This window comes from Cajanus cajan, chromosome 3 (genome assembly GCF_000230855.2).
Source record: "Cajanus cajan strain Asha chromosome 3, NIPB_CcT2T_4, whole genome shotgun sequence".
Lineage (NCBI taxonomy): Eukaryota > Viridiplantae > Streptophyta > Magnoliopsida > Fabales > Fabaceae > Cajanus > Cajanus cajan.
This window is the reverse complement of record NC_138519.1, coordinates 65,622,445-65,645,651: the sequence shown is the minus strand read 5'-3', so window position 1 is coordinate 65,645,651 and position 23,207 is coordinate 65,622,445. Positions and strand designations below refer to the sequence as shown.

Genomic DNA, 23,207 nt, shown 5'->3' with positions numbered 1-23,207 from the left:
AACATGTACGACTAGTAATAACTCTCAAGAAAAACGTTATAGAAATATCCTTCTCTCTATTTTTCTAAGTAAATTTGGCCTCTTTCTGTTGCTGACCCTTTCTCTCGTTCACGCATTATTGCCATCATCCTCTCATCTCCACTTAGCCAAACATTGAAAATCTAACAAAGAGAACAACTTCAAACTTTTGACCGCCGATGGTCTCTTGTGGTAACTAATTGAGTGTTGAAACAATGTTTCTATACGATGATTTAGAAGAAGACAAGAATGAAGATATGCAATAAATTAAAGAGGTGAGTTCCAATCTCGAACATGCTTTTATGAATGTATCCATGATTTTTATAAACAATTATTTGTTTGTCATCTCTATATATTATTAGTATCAATAAGTTTTACATTGTCATATAATATCACACCATCCGAAGAGAATTCGTGATCATAATTTTATGAAATGGTGTGTGATGACATCATTAAGTACTAGTCCTTTATTTTTCTTTTCAACTTTATGTCAGAACACTATCTTCACTTAAAATACTAATTTATTGGGTATATTTAGCAGCAAAGACAGGAATTCTTCTGATGATCATTTCTTCTCATACACATGAATCCTTAAATCAATTTCTTCTAATTTCACACTACTTGAAAGTATTTGGAAGAACTTTTATGTATAAAATTCATTTGAATATGAAAATAAGTTATCATCTTTCTATAATTTCTTTTAACTTATAAAATCGTAAGGGGGATTTTTTTTCATAAGCAAATGAAATTAAATTAAAAAGGAGTTCAAGAGATCCTCCAATCCATACAAACACAAATTCGAATTACAAAAAAAATAAGAGTAAACTGTCAACAATTATTACACTAAAATCATATCTAATTTAAAAAAATTGAAAATGCAACAACAAACAAATTACAATAAATACCCAATTACACTTATATATCACCAAAATATAAATTTCAATTGTCTAGTAGCAGAATAGGACACCATATATTGAGAAAGATTAAAACTAGTCATAAGTAATTAAGAGAGATGTAACATTCATAATATCTATTAATTATGTAATGTCAATGGAATAGGCTAAATTAATGAAGTTAGGTTTTATGAGATCATTTCAACTCCTTTGCTAGAAAAGTATATAAGAAAAAAAAGTAGTCTTACTTAGAATTTAGAAGCAAGACCAACACAAATAGATGTTTTAAATAGTGTCATTTTTTATTGGTGGTATACGAGGAAATACAATTTAAGGACAATTGATTTGAATTTACTAGTGTTTGGTAGAAATATTCTAGTTTTAGCTTGATTATGGACTTCTTCTAATAGCTGTTAAACTAAAATTTTAAGCCTGATTGTAACATTTGCACCTATAACAGATCAATACTCTCAATTTATACTTTCACTTAGCCATTAAAGCATGTTTAGATAAAAGTTAAAAATGTTATTTTAATTGAAAAAAAGCTATTTATTTATCCCTGGATTACTGTGTGAGCTAACTGCCGCTCATACTTAAAAAAAAAATGATATATTCCTCATGTTATAAACACTTAGACATTTTTTCAGCTACTATATTTCCATTAATGGGGTGAACTAAGGAGACAGAAAGGCATTGCTGAAATCAAAGGGGATATGTGCAGCACATAATTTCCAATAGTTTAGTTCAGTTGGTGCAATTTCATAGTGGCAGAATGCGTCCTGATTTTACGACAGTAACTGTTGACGGAGTACAGACGGATGTGCACCAAGTAGTTCCACCACCCTACAAGAGCACCTTCCAGAAGTTTTGCACCAAGCTCAAGGAAACTTTTTTCCCTGATGATCCTCTACGCCAATTTAAGGGACAACCTCTTAAGACACAACTAATCCTCGGAGCTAAATATGTGTTCCCTATCTTTCAATGGGCTCCTAATTACAACCTCAGACTCTTTAAATCTGACCTTATTTCTGGTCTCACAATTGCTAGTTTGGCCATCCCCCAGGTGAGTTATAAAACCATTTGTGATTAAAAATGCTGTACACAAGTGTAATTATAACATAATCACATAAATTCCAAAAATCTTTGACATAGTGATCACAATTTTGGTCACAGTTACGTTTACAATATCATATTTTCTTAGCAAAATTGAAATTTTACATAAATAATACATGTTAATATTTAATGAGTTTTTTTTTTGTTAAATATATTATTGAAGTGAAATTTATTTATTAAAAACCAGTATCAACAACAACTATGATATTACATGTAAGTTTTATCTAAAGAGATTTTGTGGATAAATGTCATTAATACAACTGTCATAATTAATAAATCTCAAAAACTTTGAAGACATTGTGACTTCAATTACTATTGTGGAACATTTTTAAAATGTCACATCAAGTTCAATGTGTTTCTTGGCTAGGAAAAATGACTAATTCCCATCTCCACGTGCTTTTTTTCTTCAATTATGTGTTGTGTGATTCAGGGAATCAGTTATGCAAAGCTTGCAAATCTTCCTGCAATTCAGGGACTCTGTGAGTATGTTGATTTTGCCTGGCCACTTAGTTTTAGTTCAGAAATCACAAACCATGCTAACTCGTGTTATTCTCATAATTTTCAGATTCTAGTTTTGTTCCCCCTCTTGTGTACGTTGTTCTTGGAAGTTCAATGGACCTTGCAGTAGGACCTGTTTCTATTGCTTCCCTAGTACTAGGATCCATGCTCGCAGAGAAAGTGTCTCCCACTGCGCAACCTGATCTATACCTTCAGTTAGCTTTAACTTCGACATTATTTGCTGGGATCTTTCAATCCGCTCTTGGAATTCTAAGGTAATAACTTCAACTAGATTCAAGGAAGTATAGCTAAGTTTTGTTCTTTTCAATAGTTCTTTAAGTGCAATTATTGTTGATTTCTTATCAGAATTGAAGTTTTATTTTGATAATATACGTAAATATATATTAATAAGATATGTATAACATGTATGTGTATATTGTCAAATTAAAACTTGAATTTTGATTGAACAACAATTATCCCACTTAAGGCACTGAGGCTAAGTTTGTTCTTTTGAACAAGAAAAAGACAACAGAAAAAAGGGTCTCATCATTCATGTGAGGTATAAGGTAAAGTCTTCAATGATTGCAGATTAGGATTTATCATTGATTTTCTATCAAAGGCAATTCTTCTGGGGTTCATGGCTGGATCAGCTATAATTGTAGCTCTGCAACAACTCAAGAGCCTTCTCGGAATCAAACATTTCACTAAAAAGATGGCCCTCATTCCTGTTTTGACTTCTGTTTTTAAGAACACTAACGAGGTTGCTACTAATTTTTTATTCCCTTCCATCTTTATCTCAATATACTATACTTTATCATTAAAATAATTATTGTATTTAACATGATGCATACAACAAAACGTTTATATAAAAAAAAATATATTAATGAGGGTTTTTAATCAGTTGTTGCTATACAAATTTTTATACTGACCCTATGTAGAAACTAAATTCAAATTTTATTTTGAAAAATAATGGGTGTTTTTTTTTTTTTTTTTTTTTTTTTTTTTTTTTTTTTTTGCAGTGGTCATGGCAAACAATATTGATGGGGATTTCCTTCTTGACGTTGCTACTCCTTGCAAGACACATTGTATGTTTTTATTTTCCGTATTTTAGTAATTAAGTTATATCTTATTTTCTTATAGTTTTTTTTAATATGTAATTCAAAGCTTTTATGAAATTATCTTTAAATTTTTTATATATTAAGTATTACCCTCTTTATTTCATATTAAGTGTTATCTTAGATTGTTTTACACATAAAAATAAATAAATAAATAGATAAAAAATAATAATTTTAATACATTAATTTTATAATATATTTTTATTAAATGATGCAACATAACAATTACTTTCTAAATAACATTATCACGATATAGAAGGAAAAGATGTAATGAATACTGGACTAAAAAACTAACTTAACAATTCTTTTTGAATTTACTTTTTCTTCCAACACAACACTCATTACAAGATGGGAAAGAATATTTTGTTTGACTATATAATAATTATAATATAATTAAAGTATTAAATGAGAAATTGACTAAGTCTAAATATTAATATAAAATAATTAAAAACATTAAAATTAAACTATTTTTTATTTCATTTTCTATTCTTTCTTTATTTTCTCTGTCAATTTCCTTCAAATTTTAAAAAATATTATTAAATTATTCAATGAGATGTGGACCAAGACTAGATATTAGTATAAAACAGTTCACATAAAGAATACATTAAAATTAAACAACTTTTATTCTCATTTTCTAAGTCAAATTGTTAAAAAAAAAAATTTACATTATTAAATGGGATGTGAACTAATACTGAATATTAGTACAAAACAATTTACATAAATAACACATTAGAATCAAACTATTTTATTCTCTCTTTATCTTCTTAGTCAAATTCTTACAAATTAAAAAAAAAAGGAAAAATTTTTGCTAGCTACAAGAGAGATATAAAAAAGAAAATATTCAATTGCCAATATTTAATTAAAAAATGAAAAAAGAAAGATAGAAAAAACTGATGATCAAATATTTTAGTGTCAGTGGAAGACATATCCAGTGTAAATATAAAAATAAAATATTATTTACATCTTACTTTTACATTATGTTTTACGTATTTTTATAAAAAAAAATAGAAAAAAGTGAGTTTCCCGTTTATATTTTCATTCATAAAAAGAAGTATAAGTTGTAACAGGAGGTGTAAAAATATTTTTGTCATATAAAAAGCTATGTATAGAGCAATCAATTATTCAACTTTTTTTCTTTTCAAGATTTAATATCATATATAATATAGATTAATAGCTTGATCTTTTCACCACCGTTAACACAATTAGAAATTTAAATGCTAAGCATGATATTTATTTGAGGGAATATTTTATGAAGATTATTTTTTATAAGATTATTTTATATATAACTCCACAATGATGAGATATTATGCGTTTTGAATTTAAGTCTTCACAGTTTTACTATTGATCATCATCCAAAAAAGTTTGTTTTGGACTTAAGTCTTCATGGTTTTGGTTTTGATCATCATCTAAAAAGCTTCTTAATCATTAGAGTATGTTTATGCTTATAAGTTATTATTTCTTTTCTTATTTTATCGTCATGAAACTTATTTACATCCTAATATTAGTGCTTGTTAAAATCTGTGTGACTTGTCCTACCTGGGAGGGATACAAGAAATTTAGTGAGTACTTGACTATAGTAACTTGTTTGGAAAGACTTGAAAGAGTGAAGGTAGTACAGAAGAATTTATTAGGTGATGTTGGAGTACATAGTATTTTACTGGTTGAAGTTTCTGCATGATATCTAATTAAATATTATTAATTTCTTTTAGAGATTGAAAAACGAATATATGTCATATAATGATTGACTGAAACTATAAACAACTAGTAGTTCTGCATTACCTAATAATTTCTTGTAGTATTGAGTATTGATTAATACCAAAATAAACATGTCTAGAGCATAAGGAAACCAAGGCTATTCTGGGTCTCAGCTGGAGCTCCTCTTCTCTCTGTAATAATCTCTACGGTCCTGTCTTATGTAATCAAAGCTGAACGTCATGACATCAGTGTGGTAAGTCTCTCCCTTCCTATGCTTCTCTAATCATTATCAACGCATTAATTACTATCTAAACCAATTTATTGCTACTTGCTGGTATGGTTGATAGATTGGAAAATTGCCACAAGGAGTAAATCCTCCTTCAGCGGATAAGTTATTCATTCATGGAAGTCATCTCCCTCTGGTCATCAAAACTGGCCTTATCACTGGCATTTTATCCCTCACTGTATGATTCACCCTTCTCAGAAACAGTTTTACTATTTCAGATGTGTTATTCATAGTCATACCACACAACATCATTTTTTTTTATCTATCTCTCAATCACATCATTTATTACATTTCATACTTCTCAAAACTTATTGTACAAATAATATCTCTATTATTTATATGACTAAGCTGAGCATAGCTTAAGATTTTTTTTTTCTTCTTGTTGAGCCTTGGCGTTTGGAAACAGGAGGGAATTGCAGTTGGAAGAACATTTGCTACTATCAGAAACTACAAAGTGGATGGAAATAAGGAAATGATTGCAATCGGGTTCATGAATGTGATTGGCTGCACCACATCCTGCTATGTTACAACAGGTTCATGTCCGTAGCCTAAAAGCCTTGTAAACTAATGAAGGCTTAAGTGTGAAGGTGTCAAAAATAATATTAACCCATTTACACGATGAATTACAGGATCTTTCTCTCGCTCAGCTATCAATCATAACGCAGGTGCTAGAACAGCAATGTCTAACATAGTAATGTCTGTTACTGTCTTGGTGACTCTACTGTTTCTTATGCCATTGTTTCAATACACACCAAATGTTATATTGGGTGCAATCATAATAGCAGCAGTAATTGGCCTCATTGATATCCCTTCTGCTCGTCTCATTTGGAAGCTAGACAAATTCGATTTCATTGTGATGATGACTGCATTCTTTGGTGTGATTTTTATCTCTGTCCAGCTCGGCCTTGGTATTGCAGTAAGTTCATGGTTTCTGAAATTTGTCTCTTAATGCTTAGAGCTTATCTAGCAATCATTATTTTTATGGAATTGTTGTTATGTTAAGTGGCGGATTTTTAAATTTTGTTTTTTAAATAAGAAAATTGCTAGCAAGATACTTTTTCAAATATATTCGTTATTCACTCCCTAATATGGAGTTTTCACTTCAGTAATTTATGTTGGCCTTTAATGCAAATCTTATTATGTGGATTATTGAGCTAAAACTCTAATTCATGTTGAAAGATAATACCAAAAACAACTAGAAAATTGTATATAAGCTTTATTCTACATGATACTCAATAAGTTTCAATCCATAGTAAAGAATATGTTAGAGATGTGTTGCCAACACTCCTCAATTCTTGTTAGTCTGTGGCAACTATGAACCATTTTATTTTGCATAAATCATATTTCTGCATTTTAGAACTTAGATAATGGAATGACAAAATCCAGAGAATATTTTACCTGTGGAAGCTTTTAGCACCCTTGTTCACAAGTTGATAAAACAAAAAAATTAAGAGCTCTTCTTGTTTTGGTTTAACACTCTAATAGCTCTTCGATTAATCATTGTGATTGACTACGAAAATGCTTATCTTGTTGATCAGGTCGCATTATCAGTTTTCAGGATACTGCTTCAAGTTACAAGGCCAAAAACAGTAATGTTGGGGAAAATACCTGAGACAAACATATATAGAAATCTTCATCATTATAAAGAAGCTGTAAGAGTACCTGGTTTTCTTATTTTAAGTATAGAGTCTCCCATCAATTTCGCCAACATTACATATCTCAACGAGAGGTTTGTTTCATCTTTATATATTTTATGAAGTTTGTGAAACTTCTCTAGCTGCATTGGTTATTTCTTTCTCTGTTATTTAACCATTTGCATTTATTATCAGAATATTACGATGGTTAGAAGAAGAAGAAGCTAACAAAGAGCAAAAGCTTCAATTTGTGATTCTGGAAATGTCAGGTAACTACATCATCAATTTGTGAAACTGTAAAATTGGAACTTGGGAAAGATATTGTCTTGATTTCTTGTGAATCATGTAATCTCTATTTCTACAGTCTTAAAATTTACATGATTTACTTCAGGTTCAAAATAGCTGGAACTTATATATGTATTACTTAATGTTGTTGAACCTGGGAAAGGTTAGCACCATTAATACCCATATAAATGACTGAAAAGTATTCATGTAACTCTTCTCACCTCTCCTCACTAGTCGAGGTTAAGGGAAACTTAATGAAAAACTTAGCATTTTCATTCATTGAGGGGGGTTGAATTAGTTGTATTTTAGATACTCTATGTTGGACTATATTTACAGGATATGTTTCATGTGTATTGAAAATGAGATACACATTCAATAGCAACTAGCAAGAAATATATATCAATGATATGATCTTTGAGATTTTCAGCTGTGAGTACCATAGACACGAGTGGAGTCTCACTTTTCAAGGACTTGAAAACAGCATTGACAATGAAGGGTGTTGAGGCAAGAATGCTAAACTCTGACAAACTTGATTTATTTACACACCTTGACAGATAGGTATTTAATCTCAACTGTGACTCATTGGAATGATTGTGACAGCTTGTGATGGTGAATCCTCTAGCTGACGTCATAGAAAAGCTGAAAATAGCAGATAAAGCTAATGATTTCATTCGACCAGATTACCTTTTCTTAACAGTTACGGAGGCTGTCACTTCACTTTCATCAACAATGAAGGAGGGTCAATCACCAAGCGAGGAAAACCTGTAAGCGATTACGGGTATCCCGCAAATCCGAACCGATCTAAATTAATCCAACGAGTTCGAATCGGAATTTTTCACTATTTAGGTCAGTTCTAACCTAATTCTATCAAAATTTGGTAGTATACAAGTTAGGTAGGGGGTTTTATATTTTCAATCTCTTAGAAACCCGATAATATATAATATTAATAATAGTGTTTGAACGATTATTTACTTAAGATAATATTCACTATTCTTCTTATTTAGTAACAAATTTTGTATTTTAGATCGATAACATTATAATAATATAATATATTTATCTTAAATTTTATTTTATATTAATTAATGTTGATTTTTTAAGTTAATAATAATGTAACAAATTAATAAATTTATTTTAGAATTTAATTTATATCATTGTTTGTATTATAAGTTGATAACATTGAATTTATAATAATGTATCAAATGATTTACATCTATTTTAAAATATTTTAATTTTTACAAAAAATAAAAAAAAATATAATTATATTGACCTGACTTAACCCAACTCAATCCTTTGTAATTAGGTTAGATTGGATTGGGTTTTTAAAAAAAATTGCACAAATTCAACCTAACCTAATCAGTTAAATTTTGATTGGGTTGAATAACAAGTTTATCCAAACCTGATCCAACTCAACCCAGTTAGACCCCTAACCATGGAAGAGGATCAGACAACTAATTAGTTACTTAAGATAGCAGAAAAAGAAATAAAAGTTAAAAAGAAGCAGCGGTGGCAAACTAGAATGGAGTTGGTATAAAATAATTAATTGAATTAGTTTAGAAAACTTAGTTTCACAAGGTATCTCCTTGTGGAATTGAAACTGTGTCCTAGAGTTGCTTCACAATCCAAAAAATCCTTGACCCTGACTTGAAGTGGTAACAAGTGGTCGGTTATAAACTTAGGCACGAGAGATACTGGCAACACATTTTGTAATATTTTCAAAGGTGAATTTCATTCCTTATTAAATGAATTCCCTTTCCAATAGTAGAGAGTGATTTAGATAAAAATGGGTTGAAAATATATTGCTAGCACTCCCCATTTACTCATTCAAGTTTAGTTCCTTCTACTTTTGAGCACCTCTGACTCAACAAAATCTCTTGCGAATATCAGATGTATAGAATATAACTTTTAAGAAAATTTGACTACTAAAAGTAATCCTGTTGTAAAATGGTATTAGAGACAGGGTATAAGACTAAGCAAAATATAATAGATTGAAATTAAAAAATTATTAAAGGAAGCAAAATAGATATACAATTAGTAATTAAATTATTTTTACACAGTTTTGCACACTTATAAAGTGTTAAACAAAAAATATACAAAGTCTCTCATTGGAGAATTTAAATAAAAAAGATATGCAGTCTCTCACTGGGCACAAAAATTATAATTTTACTGTGTGTGTCCCGATTATCTTTTTAGTGGTTGGGATGTCTGTACTACTAGTTTTACTACTTCCAAAAAAAAAATTGTTATACTGCACCTTATCTATGGTGAGAAAAGGTAGTATCAAACCAAAAAAATTGTTTAGGAAAGCTAGATTGCATACAACTAAACAAGTTTTAATTGAGTTTAAGATATTTGTTCTTACTGTTAGTTCATAAAATAGCAATAGCCAGGTAAATAACAGATTAGATTACTCAAATTACAATAAGGCCGTGTTTTGGAGGAGAATAAAGGAACGATTAAATACTATAAATAAAATATGTTAAAATTAAATAATGGTACATCCGTAATCTCGTTCATTGTTAAGTCATACCTTGGCTATTACACGCGCTTGCAGCATTGAGAAATATGATGGCATTTTAATCTCCGATTTTTAGTTCCTCAATTCATCTAACAAATATCAATTTTATTATTTCATATATTCATCTAACTTTTAATTATAAACAGTTTTAATTTAGCCAATTGATATGCACAAAAAAAAATTTAATGGTCCCAAAGATAAGGGGTTTGATGATAAGTTGATAACAGTGTGCAATTAATGTTCCGAAATTGCAGGTGCCTGGAGGGTGTGCATCAGAAAAGAGCAAATGAGAACATGGAGTATTTGAGATGAGAAGCATTGGCATTCAAGAAAGAAAACTGCCCTCAATTTCAAAATAATTTATATGTAAAATTGTTATATGCCTACTTCAAGAACTCTTGAGGTCATAATGCTTGGTTTTTAAGTAGTCAAACTAGGTACAATAGCAATGACTAGGAACCAATTTGGTGAATGCTACGGTGCTGTATGCATGTTAACAATTCCACTAAATAGTTGTATATACATTATACAATAATAGAAATTAAAAGAGTTGCCACTATTTATTGAGATAAAGAATATAGTTTATTTTGTCATTCTTTTTTGTCTTTAAAGCACAGATAAACTCATGTGAGTGGGTATGTTGCGCAGATACAAAAATTTTGTAAGTCATAGAGCATAACTACTTCTTTTGCATGATTATAATTTGAAACATGCAATGTGGAGTACGATGATAGGGGATTCAGGAGGATGGCATTTGCATTAAACATAATGTGTAATGGATTTTCACTCATTAAGGCATAGTGTGTCGCAAAATGTTTAGTTTTTAGTATGATACATCCATTGGCAATATAAGTCACATTCCAATCCTTCAATAATAAGAAATGTTTACAAATATATGATCTTTGCAAGTAGTTTTATTGAATTAGATGAGTTGAAAACTGCTTGAAAATCAACTTCAACGATTGAATTAACAAGCAACAAGTAGTTCCCATTTAAGTTATGACCACAATGCTTGCGAGGAAAATCAGAACCACACATGACAAAATTACATTTCACTTTAATTGTTTAAACTATATGATGTTACAGTGATTAATTTTATGCAAATTCTATGCTTGTCTTGCTGCTGCTTCTGTTTCGTTTTTTTACTTTTGCTTATATATTCTGCAGTTTTTATTTATCAATTACATGAGACAATTGTGTGTAGCCCTTCCGTAATGGTCGATGATTGGCCCTTCATTGCTGATGAGAGTGACGCTACAGCCTCTCCAACCGTCAAGAAAAGATTATCTACTCGAATGAAATCATTAGCTTCATCTGCCTTTTTCAGCTTTTCTATGACCTCGGAGAGAGGATTGACCAACACAAGCTGTCACAACTCAAATGAATTAGTCACGATTGAGATTTGAGACATATCTATCAAAAACTATATATGTTAAGAGTTTAGAATCCGTGCCTCAACACCCTTGTTTTCCAGCGTTGTTTTCAACTCCTTGAAAAGTGAGATTCCACTTGTGTCAATGGCACTCACAGCTGAAAATTCAATAGAGAAGTGATACATTATTTTTCTGAATGAGTGAGTACCGTTTGCAGGGTAACTAGGTAGATGAAATATGTTCAGTGATATGCTTGTATAGCCAGTGCACTGCAATGCACTCAACTGCTTCATTTTATGAAAAAAAAATGAAGTCTTACAAGTGATTATTATTTACTCCTCAACCTATCAAATAAGCAAGTTAGGTGCACGTATGGAACTTGATGGACATGTATGTTGAAAATTGGAGGAGAGAGCATCCTTAGATTACAGCAGGACTTCGATTATTTAAGATTGTCTTATTACCACTTTATTTTTCTTGGTTCAACAACCTAAAAATTAGTAATAAAGAACACAGGAAAAAATGTTTATGATTAGAGAAGTGATTCCCACCAGAAATTATGAACCGAATGCCACAATGCTATAGAAAGTATAAGATTCACCAGAAATGAAGACTATGAAGTTCCACCTTGTTGTATCAAAAACTAATCAAGTTACCTGACATTTCCAATATTAAAAATCGAAGGCTTGGTTGTTCCTTTATGCTGTCTTCCTCTTCTTCAATCCATCGTAATGTTCTAACATAACATGCCAATAGTTAAGTAATGGGAGGAACAACATCTATGTACCAAAATAAAATTTACATCATAAAATTTACAAAGTTGAAACAAACCTCTCATTGAGATATGTAATGTTAGCAAAATTGATGGGAGCCTCGATGCTTAAAATAAGAAAACCAGGTATTCTCACAGCTTCCTTGTATTGGTGAAGATTTCTATATATGTCTGTTCCTGGTATCTTTCCCAACATTACTGTTTTCGGCCTTGTAATTTGCAGGAGTATCTTAAAAGTTGATAACCCGACCTGATCAATGGCATTGAAACCCTTGTCAATCAAAAAGAGCTATATTTTGTTCTACTTGCAAAGAAGGGACTAAAAGCTTCCACACAAAATTTCTCTGCATTCTAGTCACTTCCTTGTTTAAAATGCAGAGATATGATTTATGCAAAAGCTCTTGGTCTTGTTAGACAAGAAATACAAAAAGCTTATAAATAGCTATTAGTGTCAAGAGAATTAAAACTGTCTAGAAAAATTATAGGTGTAGCCTTGTAGGCATTGTACAAAAAGGCAAATTCATGGTAATAATGTTCACAATGCGAACATTATGAGCAAAAACTGAATAAATAAATGAACTTACAGCAAGAGCAAGGCCTCCCTGGACAGAGATAAAAAGAACACCCAAGAAAGCAACCAACATCACAAGGAAATCAAATTTGTCTATCCTCCAAATGTTACAAGCAGCAGGGACATCAATGAGGCCGATTACCGCTGTGACTATAATTGCACCCAACACGACATTAGGTGTGTATTGGAACAATGGCATGAGAAAAAGGAGTGTTACCATGACTGTCACAGACATCACTACATTTGACACAGCTGTTTTTGCTCCTGCATTGTTATTAACAGCTGACCGAGAGAAAGCACCTGAATTTCATAGTTTAAATGAGTAAATTTTATGCTTCATAAGCTTAGGAAAAGCCTTTTTGTAAAAGGTTTTTAGGTTGCAAACAGAAACCTGTTGTAACATAGCAAGAAGTGAAAGAGCCAACCACATTCATAAATCCAATTGCCATCATTTCCTTATTTCCATCAACTTTGTAGTTTCTAAGAGCTGCAAATGTCCTTCCTACTGCAATACCTTCCTGTTAAAAAAATCAATGTCGATTATTTTTACCAATAAAATCAGTTATACATGTGTAAATATCATGTTACTTCTACTTTTGTACCTATGTCAAAACTATAAATATAATTAATAGACTCTCAAACATTTTAGGTTTATTCCACTAAACAATGAATGGGAAAGTGACAAGAATAAGAATAGGATCCAATGAATTTTGCATATAGTCTGGTGGAAAGGATGTTATCAACATTTTTCATTAAAAATTATTTTCAGATGTTTACAAGTCCACTGCAGGACTAAAATAAATAAAATTAAAGAAGTTTGGAAAAAAATACAAAAAGGGAAAAGAAAAATATGAAACTTACAGTGAGGGACAAAATTCCAGTGATAATCCCAGTTTTCATGACTAGGCCTAGGTGACTTCCATGTAAAAGCAACATATTCCATGAAGGAGGATTTATTCCTTGTTGCAATTTTCCAATCTAGCAACAAATTGAAAAATCAGTAGACAACAATATATTTATTTAGTAATTAAGCTGACAGTTATTTTTAAGCGGCTCAAAAACTTAGTGCTGGACAAATAATGATTTCAGAAGCAAAAAGAGTTGGGATAAGAACAATGACTTACTACACTGATGCCATGATTTTGAGCCTTAATTGCAAAAACCAGAAGAGTAGAAATGATGACAGATGCAAGAGGAGCTCCAGCTGAGACCCAGAATAGTTTTGGTTTTCTGATACTCTGCATGTATTTATTTTCATGAATTAGTCAATAATACTTGCATGACTGCATTAGTTTTGACTTGTGAAAGAAGTTGCCTATGCATGTCATTTTAGTTACATGAGTAGACTATACAATTAGCCTATTATTTTAAACAGTTTTCAGCCTCGAAGAAGATCTTCAATTTTATAGATCTATTTTCAATTACAAAGTTAATAATGGATACTTTCGAAATGATAGTAGGTTTACAAGAACATTAAAAAGATGTTGAGGTTTGATTTTTATTATATAAAAAAAGAGCTAAAAGTAACGCATAATACATTTTGTTAAGTTTGAATGAATTTATGTTATGGATCTTGTTGAAAAAAAATTATATTTTTTGTTGTGAAACTTAGCATAAAATAATAATAAAAAAAGTATATAAAAAACTATTAACATTCTTTTTATTATTAAAGTGTACAAATGTATAATTTATACCTATATATAAAAATAATTTTTTATTTTCATATATATAATTTTTAGACTGTTTTACTTTTAAATTTTTAAATAATAAAAAATATTATTATATAATTAATTAATTTTATGTGTATATAACTTTGAACTTTTTTACCTTTGAATTTTTAATAATAAAAAAATAATATCAAAAATTAATTATTTTTATAAATCTAAAATTTAAATCCAAGACTTTAAGATTTAAAACCTATTTATAACATCAATTAATTTAATAAGTATTGATAACTTTTAAATATTTTTAAATAAATATGAAGGTACAAAATTTTTCGTTCTCACTGAGAAATTCTAAAAGAGATTAAAACAAGTATGAAGATATAAATCACTTCAATTATACCAATAAATTCCAATGAAGATTGATTTATTATCAATCTTGATCAATTGAATGGTTGATGTATGACTTCTAATTTTTGCGTTGTTGGACTAGTTTGTAGAATTTATGAAAGAAAAAAAAAAAACTGACATAACTTATTTTAAATGATTTTTTATGTCAGGTTAAATCATGTGTTCAATGACAAAAGAATTTTTTTTTGTTTTCTGTGCTTTTTTGATCGTGATAGCTCAATTTGCAGTCTCGTGCAGTTAGAGCCGACAATTTTCCGAAAATTTGGTCGTTAAATGGGTTTGAATTTGGATATGAATATTTATTTAAAAAATTTTAAAGGCTGGATATATGAACAATTACTTTATAACCTACATTCACACATATTTAACATATTAATTTTATAATAAAATTTACTGTTATACTTATAGTTTTTAGAGTTTTGCAGTCATAATGTAAAAATTTTATTTTAACTGCTTAATCTTCTCATATTAAAATTGAAAAAATTAATTCTTTATCGTTGCTTGATATCTTCAATTCCATGGTTTACGTCCAATGTTATTGTAAGACCATTCTTAAAAGTTTTCTTAAAAAAAAACATTGTTTGTTGATTATTTATTTTGTAGTTATAGAATATAAATATATTTTGTCTTTTTAAAATATAAGTTTCTCATTTTATATTATAACTAATGATTTGTGCGTACTCTTGTATATATTATTATTATTATTTATAAATTGTAAAAATCTTAATTATTAATTTTTTTTAAGCAAATCTTAACTATTAATTAAGTAATTATAAAATTATAATTATTTATTTTAAATTTTAAAGTATAATTTTTTATTTTATATTATAAATATTGATTTATACACGTGCACACATGCACCACACACACATGTATATATATATATATATATATATAATAAACTAAGAATTTATTAAAATTTCAGTTATTATTTTTGTATTAATTTATAGGCTATAATTTTTTTTTTCGTCTCTACTGCTTTGGAGGTAGGCATGGCAACGGGGCGGGGCGGGGCGGGTTTTACGTTCCCCGCTCCCGCCCCCGCAAATTTAAACTGTTCCCGCCCCCGCTACTCGCCGGGGATAAAATCTGGGTCACCATCCCCACCTCCGGCAGGGTTTGGGTTTCCCCGCCCCGCCCTCGCTCCTATTTTTTTTTTCTTTTTTGGGGTGGGTATTAACATCCCCGCCTATCAAGTTTTCCCCATCCAAATCGGGGCAGGTTCGGGCGGTACCCACGGGAGCGGGTTAGATTGCCATGCCTAGTTGGAGGCACCTCAAAGGGTGGGATAGCTGGCCCTAAAATTTAACGCAGCTGCATACACAAGGCAGGATTCGAACTCCTGACCTTGCTTAAGCGTGAATCAACCCCTACGGCTGAATCACACGCTTGAGATTTTATAGGCTATAATTATATTTTATATTTTAAAGTATAGTTTTTTATTTTTTATTTTATAGGATTCAAACTTGATCATTTAGCATAAGATAATTGTTTTGAAAACATTTTTATACATAGAGTCATTTATCCTTTTATTTTATATTATATATCTTATATTATTTTATATCAATTAAATTAATATTTTTCTTGAAATAATAATTTAATCAAAGGAAATATTTAATTTTTATATTTTTTTAATTAATATTCAATATTTTCCAAAAAAAAAATAAGATATTACAAATCATCTTCAAAGCACATATCATTAATTAATTAATTTTTAAAATAAAAAATTAAATTTTTAAATATCAATTTTTATTTTTTAATATGTATTTTCGTCAATAAAATATTTTTTATCAAGTAAATCAGTGTTTTCTTATTTATTTTTAATTTGATTTCTTTCATATTTTACAAATATTTATTGTGTAATTCACTAAATAATTTTTTTAATATATAATAAAATTCAATGTCATCACGTATTTTAAAATGAGAAAAAATAATCATAAAAATATAAATATATGAGTTGTCAATATAAATTTATTTAAATTTAATTCTAACTGTTTACTTAAAATATATTATTAAAGTTTAACTTCTTCATGTACTTCTCAATTATAGGGTGTAAGAGGTGAAAAGAAGATAAAAGTGAAGGAGAGATAATAAACAATATATGTCATAGAAGTTAAAAAAAAAAAAAGTAAAATGAAATATATACGTATTAGTAAAAAAAAAAATCTCCAAATGATATAAATAAATAATAAAAAGTAATTCATAATAGTAGTTCTAATGAATTTTATGTCAAACAAAATTTTTTTTAAGTATTATTAAATATTAATGAAAAATAAAATTATTATTGGAAAATTAAATTAACTATTAATTTTATAATAATTAAGACATTTAATCAATCAATTAAATTAATTTAATTTTTATAAATAAAATTTATTTTCCAAATGAAAAACACTAATTTTTTTTAAAATATTTAACTATTAAATGGATTTAGTTTATTTAATATTTTATAAAACATTAAAATAACTAATAAAACTTTATTGGGATAATTAATCTCTTTAAAAAAATAAATTATTTAACTAATAAATGTCAATTTTTTTAATAATATTTTTTATTATATCAAATGAAGAACATATTAATATTTTTAAATTATAATTCTATTTACTTCAAATTTTTTATTTAGTATTTTTGTGAATTATAAAAGAATTAATGAAAAAATTATTATAGGATAATTAATCTCTTTAAGATATTACTCAGCAAAAATAGCCTTGTTTACGGTTACAAAGGATGAACTTGGGTCTTGGAGTGCATCATAACTATGACTATGAAACTGTGTCAGTGTGTGAACCCAAGGTGTAGGTGTAATCCTGAGTCCTGACCCAGGTGTTTGATAGGTGCCGCTGGAATTATATATGTCAGATAATATATGATGTTGTGTTAATGGTCTTGTCTTATTTCTTGGAAGTTAATTGCTAGTAGGGAGTGACTTAAAGTATACCATATTATATAAAATATATGCTTTCTAAAGGTGTCTTAACTTGGTAGTCTGTATGTGAAAAATATAGTAAGACAAAAAAGTGCAAATAAGTAAAAGAAAAGGAGAGGGAAAAAAAAAAGTAAGAAATGATTGAAGAGAACAACGTACAACGTGTCTCGCTAATAGTAGTAGCATCAGGAAACAAATCCCCATCAAGATTGTTTGCCATGACCACTGTACAAGAGAAACCACAAACAGATTTTATTTTAAGAGAGAATATAGAGATGGAGTAGAATTCTATGTGGTTGTTTGTGTTTGTGTGTAAAAATTAAGAATAAGTAACCTCATGTATGTTGTGAAAAACAGAACTCATGACAGGAACTAGCCCCATCTGATTTGAGAAATGTGTGATTCCAAGCAGACTCTTTAACTGTTGCAGTGAGACAATTATAGCAGCTCCAGCCATGAATCCAATAAGGATGGCCTTAGATAGAAAATCAATGATAAAGCCTAGCCTGCAATCATTGATAATAACTCCTTATGTTACACATCAGAATGATTCTTATACCTTTTCAGATTGCAAAAAATAAAAAATAAAATTGTTTAATATAAAGGGAAAGTGATTACCTAAGGATTCCAAGAGAAGCTTGAAAGAGACCAGCAAATAACGTTGAAGTAAAAGCTAGCTGAAGAAACAGAACAGGTTCTGCTGTGGGAGACACTTCTTGTCTCAGCATGGATCCCAACACAAGAGAAGCAATAGAAACAGGTCCTACTGCTAGGTCCTTTGAGCTTCCTAGAACAGCATAAACAAGTGGGGGAACAAAACTAGAATCTGAAATATGCAAGTCCAACACAACAACCCATAATAAGCAAGCAACATAAATTAGCACAATCTTTTGGAGATAAATCAAAATCAATACACTCACAAAGTCCCACAATTGGAGGAAGACTTGCAAGCTTAGCATAACTTATTCCCTGAATGAAAAAGCCCATAATTGAATGAGAGAATTGAACAATGAACATTTTATGATCAAGAGACAAAGAGAGGACTAGAACTTGACAAACCTGTGGGATGGCCAAGCTAGCAATAGTGAGACCAGAAACAAGATCAGATTTAAAGAGTTTAAGGTTGTACTTAGGACCCCATTGAAGAATAGGAAACACATATTGAGCTCCAAGGATTAGCTTTCTCTTAAGAGGTTGTCCCTTGAATTGGCGCAGAGGATCATCAGGAAAAAAGGTTTCCTTGAGTCTGGCCTTAAGTTTCTGTAGGGTACTCTTGTGGGGTGGTGGAACAACTTGGTGCACTTCCATGGTCATTTCTAAGCAATGGGAATGCATAGTGCAAGCATTAGCCTCCATTTGAGGGGAACAGAACTATATGAAATGGTGAGGTATGTGTAGCTTAGTTAGCTTCTTGAGGTTTGAACTTTGAACAATAGTGCCCTTTTATTATGTTAGCCTCTATGACCTACCCCAGTAATCAACTCTTATGCAAGACCGCCTATAAAACAAGATCTCACCTATGTCAACAAAAGTACAAGAGGATAACAACAACAAATATGAGATGTAATTTCAGAAATCAAAACACGAGAAGGGGTAGCGGGAGCTGTGCCTGTAGTGGGTATACTATACGGTTCTGTTAATATTCTACACATTCTCCTCACAAATTTGGACACTTTCTTTTTCAACCAGGAAAATTAGGCCCCACAATATTTGTTGAAATCATGTTAAAATTCCATATCACTTCTAAGAGACTCTATGCTTAAGTTGAAGGGTGAAATCATCACTTGCAACATTCAAACTCCACTCCAACATTACTCACATCATTAGCAAAATGATTTTGGTTCACAGATTCCTACCAACATGTTTACATGACGTAGTTCTCTGATGAGTTTACGTGTGGCATCATTGCTTATATAGGATTTTGGCTTCAACAATTGTCGTATTTAAGAAGGAAATTTTACTACGTATTGATTGGCTTCTTACCGCCATACAATCAAGCAAATTAAGCTCTGTTTGGTTCAATTTTTTTTCATAACTTGGATTGATTCTGTTTTTTTTTTTTTTTTTTTTTTTTAATGTATGCATTAGAACCAAATTCCATATTCTTAGTTTGGGGATTTTCTTCAATCATATAAATATCTTTTATTCAGACAAAGTTACACGTAATAAACATATATATTTATGGAATTTCTATTTATAATGAATATATGTATATATTAACAGTCAAACATCCTTTAACTCAAAAAGTTATTCTGATGAGCAAAAATATCTAAATTATTTATGTACACGAATTTTTTAATAGTCTATGTACAGTAATATATTATTAATAGATATTAACTTGCTACGACTCTCTTGTTGTAAAATAACATATTAGGATTTAAATTAACAAAAAAAAATGTATAGTTTACCTATTATTTTAATTATTATGAACAAAGAAATAATTATTAGCAAATTATATATATATATATATATGAAATTTATATATTAATTCGTAACCAAAAAGTTATATACATTAATTACAATATATATACCAAAACTTAAAAATTAAGTTATTAAGGATTATTTTTAAGTTTTGGTATATATATTGTAATTAATGTATATAAATTTTTTGGTTACGAATTAATATATAAATTTCATATATATATATATATATATATATATCGATCATAATTATCTAAATTGAGTTCGTAATATATTTTTGTAACATTGACCAGATTTTATAATTAAAATAATAATATGTATTTTTAACCAAATTAAATATTTGAGAAAATAAGTTGTTATTAAATGAGTTTTATAATTGAATATGTTTAGATAAATAAAAGAGGTCTTTAATTAATAAAATTTGGATTTGGAAGTTGTAGGGCTTTTAACATATGAGTCTAATATGTCTTCTTGAAAAGAAGTTTTTTTTTTGTAGTTTAAATTTAATTTATTTCATTTTTTGTGTGTTATCTTTGAATTTTATTATCTCATAACATTGTGATTCTGGAGAAGAACTTTGAGGAAGTCATCATTCGTTTGTAGTCTTATCTTTGGAGGTTCTTTTCATGAGAAGTAGGTTGTCTCACACATAGGTATAGTAAGGGTTGTTTGTAGGTAGAAGAGTTTGCCATAGACCTCGTGAGGATTCTTGTTTTGCATTAAATGATTTGATTATGTTAATTAATGGTTCTTGAATTCATATGTTTTTATTAATTTTACGTGATTTTTTTTGTTAATTGTGATTAATAATTAGGCTTTATACATGTGTAGGATTCATATCCTCTAACTTTGAGATATGAAAGTTATGATAATTTAATGCATTTAAATTGTTATATTTATAAAAATAAATCAGATTGTGACACGTGTACAATATATAATTTGACTTAAATGTACACGTGTCACAATCTGATCCATTATTACAAATCAAACGGTTTAAATATATTAAGTTACCATAACTTTTTCTCAATGTAGGATTATGGTGTTGTTTAATGAAATTCTTATCGGTGGATTTGTGTGTTGTTATGATAAGTTCTATAAATGCTTGTGTTGGTATAATTGTTAATTACTATTGTAATTAGATTGGATAAATTATATATGTGATAAATATTAATATATTAGAGTTCTTGAGAGAGTCACGATTGAATTGTGAATTAATAAATTAATAAAGAATTAGATTGTATAAAATAATATTAGATTAATTTGAGTAAATTCCTAAATTCATAATTAATATTGGACTAATGGAATGAGCAAGAGGCTTAAAGAATCTAAGAATATTGTAAATCACAAAATTATAATTGTGCAAATCGTGTATCTATGCAAGTATGGAGACCTAACACTAAGCCTAGGTGATGTTATTTGTCACTTTAGTCCTGCAAGGAGAGTGATGCTAAGTGTAATGGTCATAGAGAACTACTCTATTTTAAACGTTAAGAGAGAATGATATCTACTAAGAGAGAATCATAAAAAGAAAGGTATTATTTTCACACTATGCAAGGGTTTTATCTAGTTAAGTGCAAGAACCATAGAGAAAATCTAGTGACTTTGACACTAAGAGAGGAGTTTAGGCTAAGCATGAGAGCCATAATTAGTACCCTGAAATATAACACTAAGTTAAAATTATGTGTGGCACCAAGTATGACAATGTTAAAGAACTGATAAAACCAAATACTTATAAAATTCTAAACACCTAAAAAAGTGTTTTAATAATAACAAGACTTCTTAAAATCTTCAATATATTTTAAAGATTTAGAAATGCTTTTACAAAGGTATATATAAATTCCTAACCTTTTACAAAGCATTTAGCACAAATATATGGTGTAAATTAATTAACTTTTTGTTAATATAACAATTAACTTAATTAATCGTGTTCAACTATGTTACGTAACACCATATATTTGTTAAACATCCATAGGGATAAAGCGTCTGATGTTCTTTCTACATTGTTACCTTTATGTTAAACAATTTTCATAATAAGCATAATTCCTTATTTATCATATATATAAAGTTTTTATCTTAAAACACTAGTAGGAAATAAGCATATTACGTCACTCCTTTTACGTCGGAAATACGAAAATCCGACGTAAAAAAAATGCGGTGGCATTTTTGTAATTTTTGCGAACTTTTTTACGTCGCACCTGGTAAGGTCCGACGTAAAAAGTCCAATCTACGTCGCACCTGGGAAGTCTGACGTAAAAAGTCCAATCTACGTCGCACCCTACCAGGTCCGACGTAAAAAAGACGCAAATTTGAATAAGAGAGCGCGAGGCACACCGCACGCATTCACTTATCACTTTTCATTTTTTTCTCTGTAAACCCTCTCCCTCTTCTTTGTTACTGAATCGTTTTCTTGTTTTTTGCAGAGGGATGAACTCTTTGTTACTCATTTGCACATTGTTGCTGCTCCTCAGGTATGAAACAAGGTTTCGTTAGCACTTTTCTACTTAGCATTGCTACTCTGGTTATCTATTTTATTCGATTTTTTGGTTGTTTTATTTGTGTAGGTAGTGGACGTTTTTTTTTTGTTATTCTACGAAGCAGAATGGCCTGTTCTGCAAGCAGAACGGGCCGTTCTGCCTGCGTTCTTAAGTTTTTTTTTTTGTTTTTTTATGACTTTTTTATGTCGGGTTTCGTAATTTCCAACGTAAATTTACGTCGGGTTTAAAGCCCCGACGTAAAATTTACGTCTCCCGCTTCTACGTCGGTACGTTTTCTGACGTAAAAAGCTTAAAATATTCGACGTAGTACACCTCTTTTGTACTAGTGAAAAAACCTTTTAAGAAACAAAATCAAATGTTTTGAAAAATTATTCACATATTTATGTGTCATATTTACTCAATGTTTGTTCATTTATTAATACATAGGTTTAAGTTGGCAATTGATACCCTCAAATTCAAAGATCAAAATTACCTATTATGACAAAGGATTAAAAGTTAAAAATAATAATAAAATTGAAACATGTTTTT

The 23,207-nt window shown here is 29.4% G+C and overlaps 2 protein-coding genes across 4 annotated transcripts; one reads left to right on the top strand and one right to left on the bottom strand.

Annotated features, from left to right (window-relative positions):
• Positions 1-175: 175 nt before the first annotated feature.
• LOC109787704 (putative sulfate transporter 3.3) lies at positions 176-10,636 on the top strand. Its single transcript, XM_020346255.3, has 15 exons — positions 176-293; positions 1,559-1,974; positions 2,455-2,503; positions 2,590-2,797; positions 3,111-3,282; positions 3,542-3,607; positions 5,472-5,585; positions 5,680-5,796; positions 6,025-6,151; positions 6,248-6,534; positions 7,157-7,347; positions 7,448-7,521; positions 7,965-8,041; positions 8,138-8,383; positions 10,307-10,636. Exons 2-14 carry the CDS (start codon positions 1,684-1,686, stop codon positions 8,303-8,305), a joined length of 1,941 nt encoding a protein of 646 aa, XP_020201844.3. The 5' UTR covers positions 176-293; positions 1,559-1,683; the 3' UTR covers positions 8,306-8,383; positions 10,307-10,636.
• A 358-nt stretch (positions 10,637-10,994) lies between these two features.
• On the bottom strand, positions 10,995-19,672 carry LOC109787698 (putative sulfate transporter 3.3). 3 transcript variants are annotated; one of them, XM_083071099.1, is made up of 14 exons: positions 19,373-19,670; positions 18,823-19,261; positions 18,684-18,732; positions 18,382-18,589; positions 18,098-18,269; positions 17,923-17,988; positions 13,893-14,006; positions 13,630-13,746; positions 13,160-13,286; positions 12,782-13,068; positions 12,257-12,447; positions 12,082-12,161; positions 11,506-11,582; positions 10,995-11,418 (listed from the first exon to the last, which is right to left on the bottom strand). In XM_083071099.1, the coding sequence occupies exons 2-14, from the start codon at positions 19,117-19,119 to the stop codon at positions 11,230-11,232; spliced, it is 1,974 nt and encodes a 657-aa protein (XP_082927225.1). In that variant the 5' UTR covers positions 19,120-19,261; positions 19,373-19,670; the 3' UTR covers positions 10,995-11,229. The 3 variants fall into 3 exon arrangements, 2 of the variants coding, with proteins under 2 accessions (XP_082927225.1, XP_029124914.1); XR_003802902.2 differs by adding an exon at positions 11,745-11,915 and having other exon boundaries at positions 11,374-11,418; positions 18,823-19,672; XM_029269081.2 differs by having other exon boundaries at positions 18,823-19,670.
• Between the last annotated feature and the right edge of the window lie 3,535 nt (positions 19,673-23,207).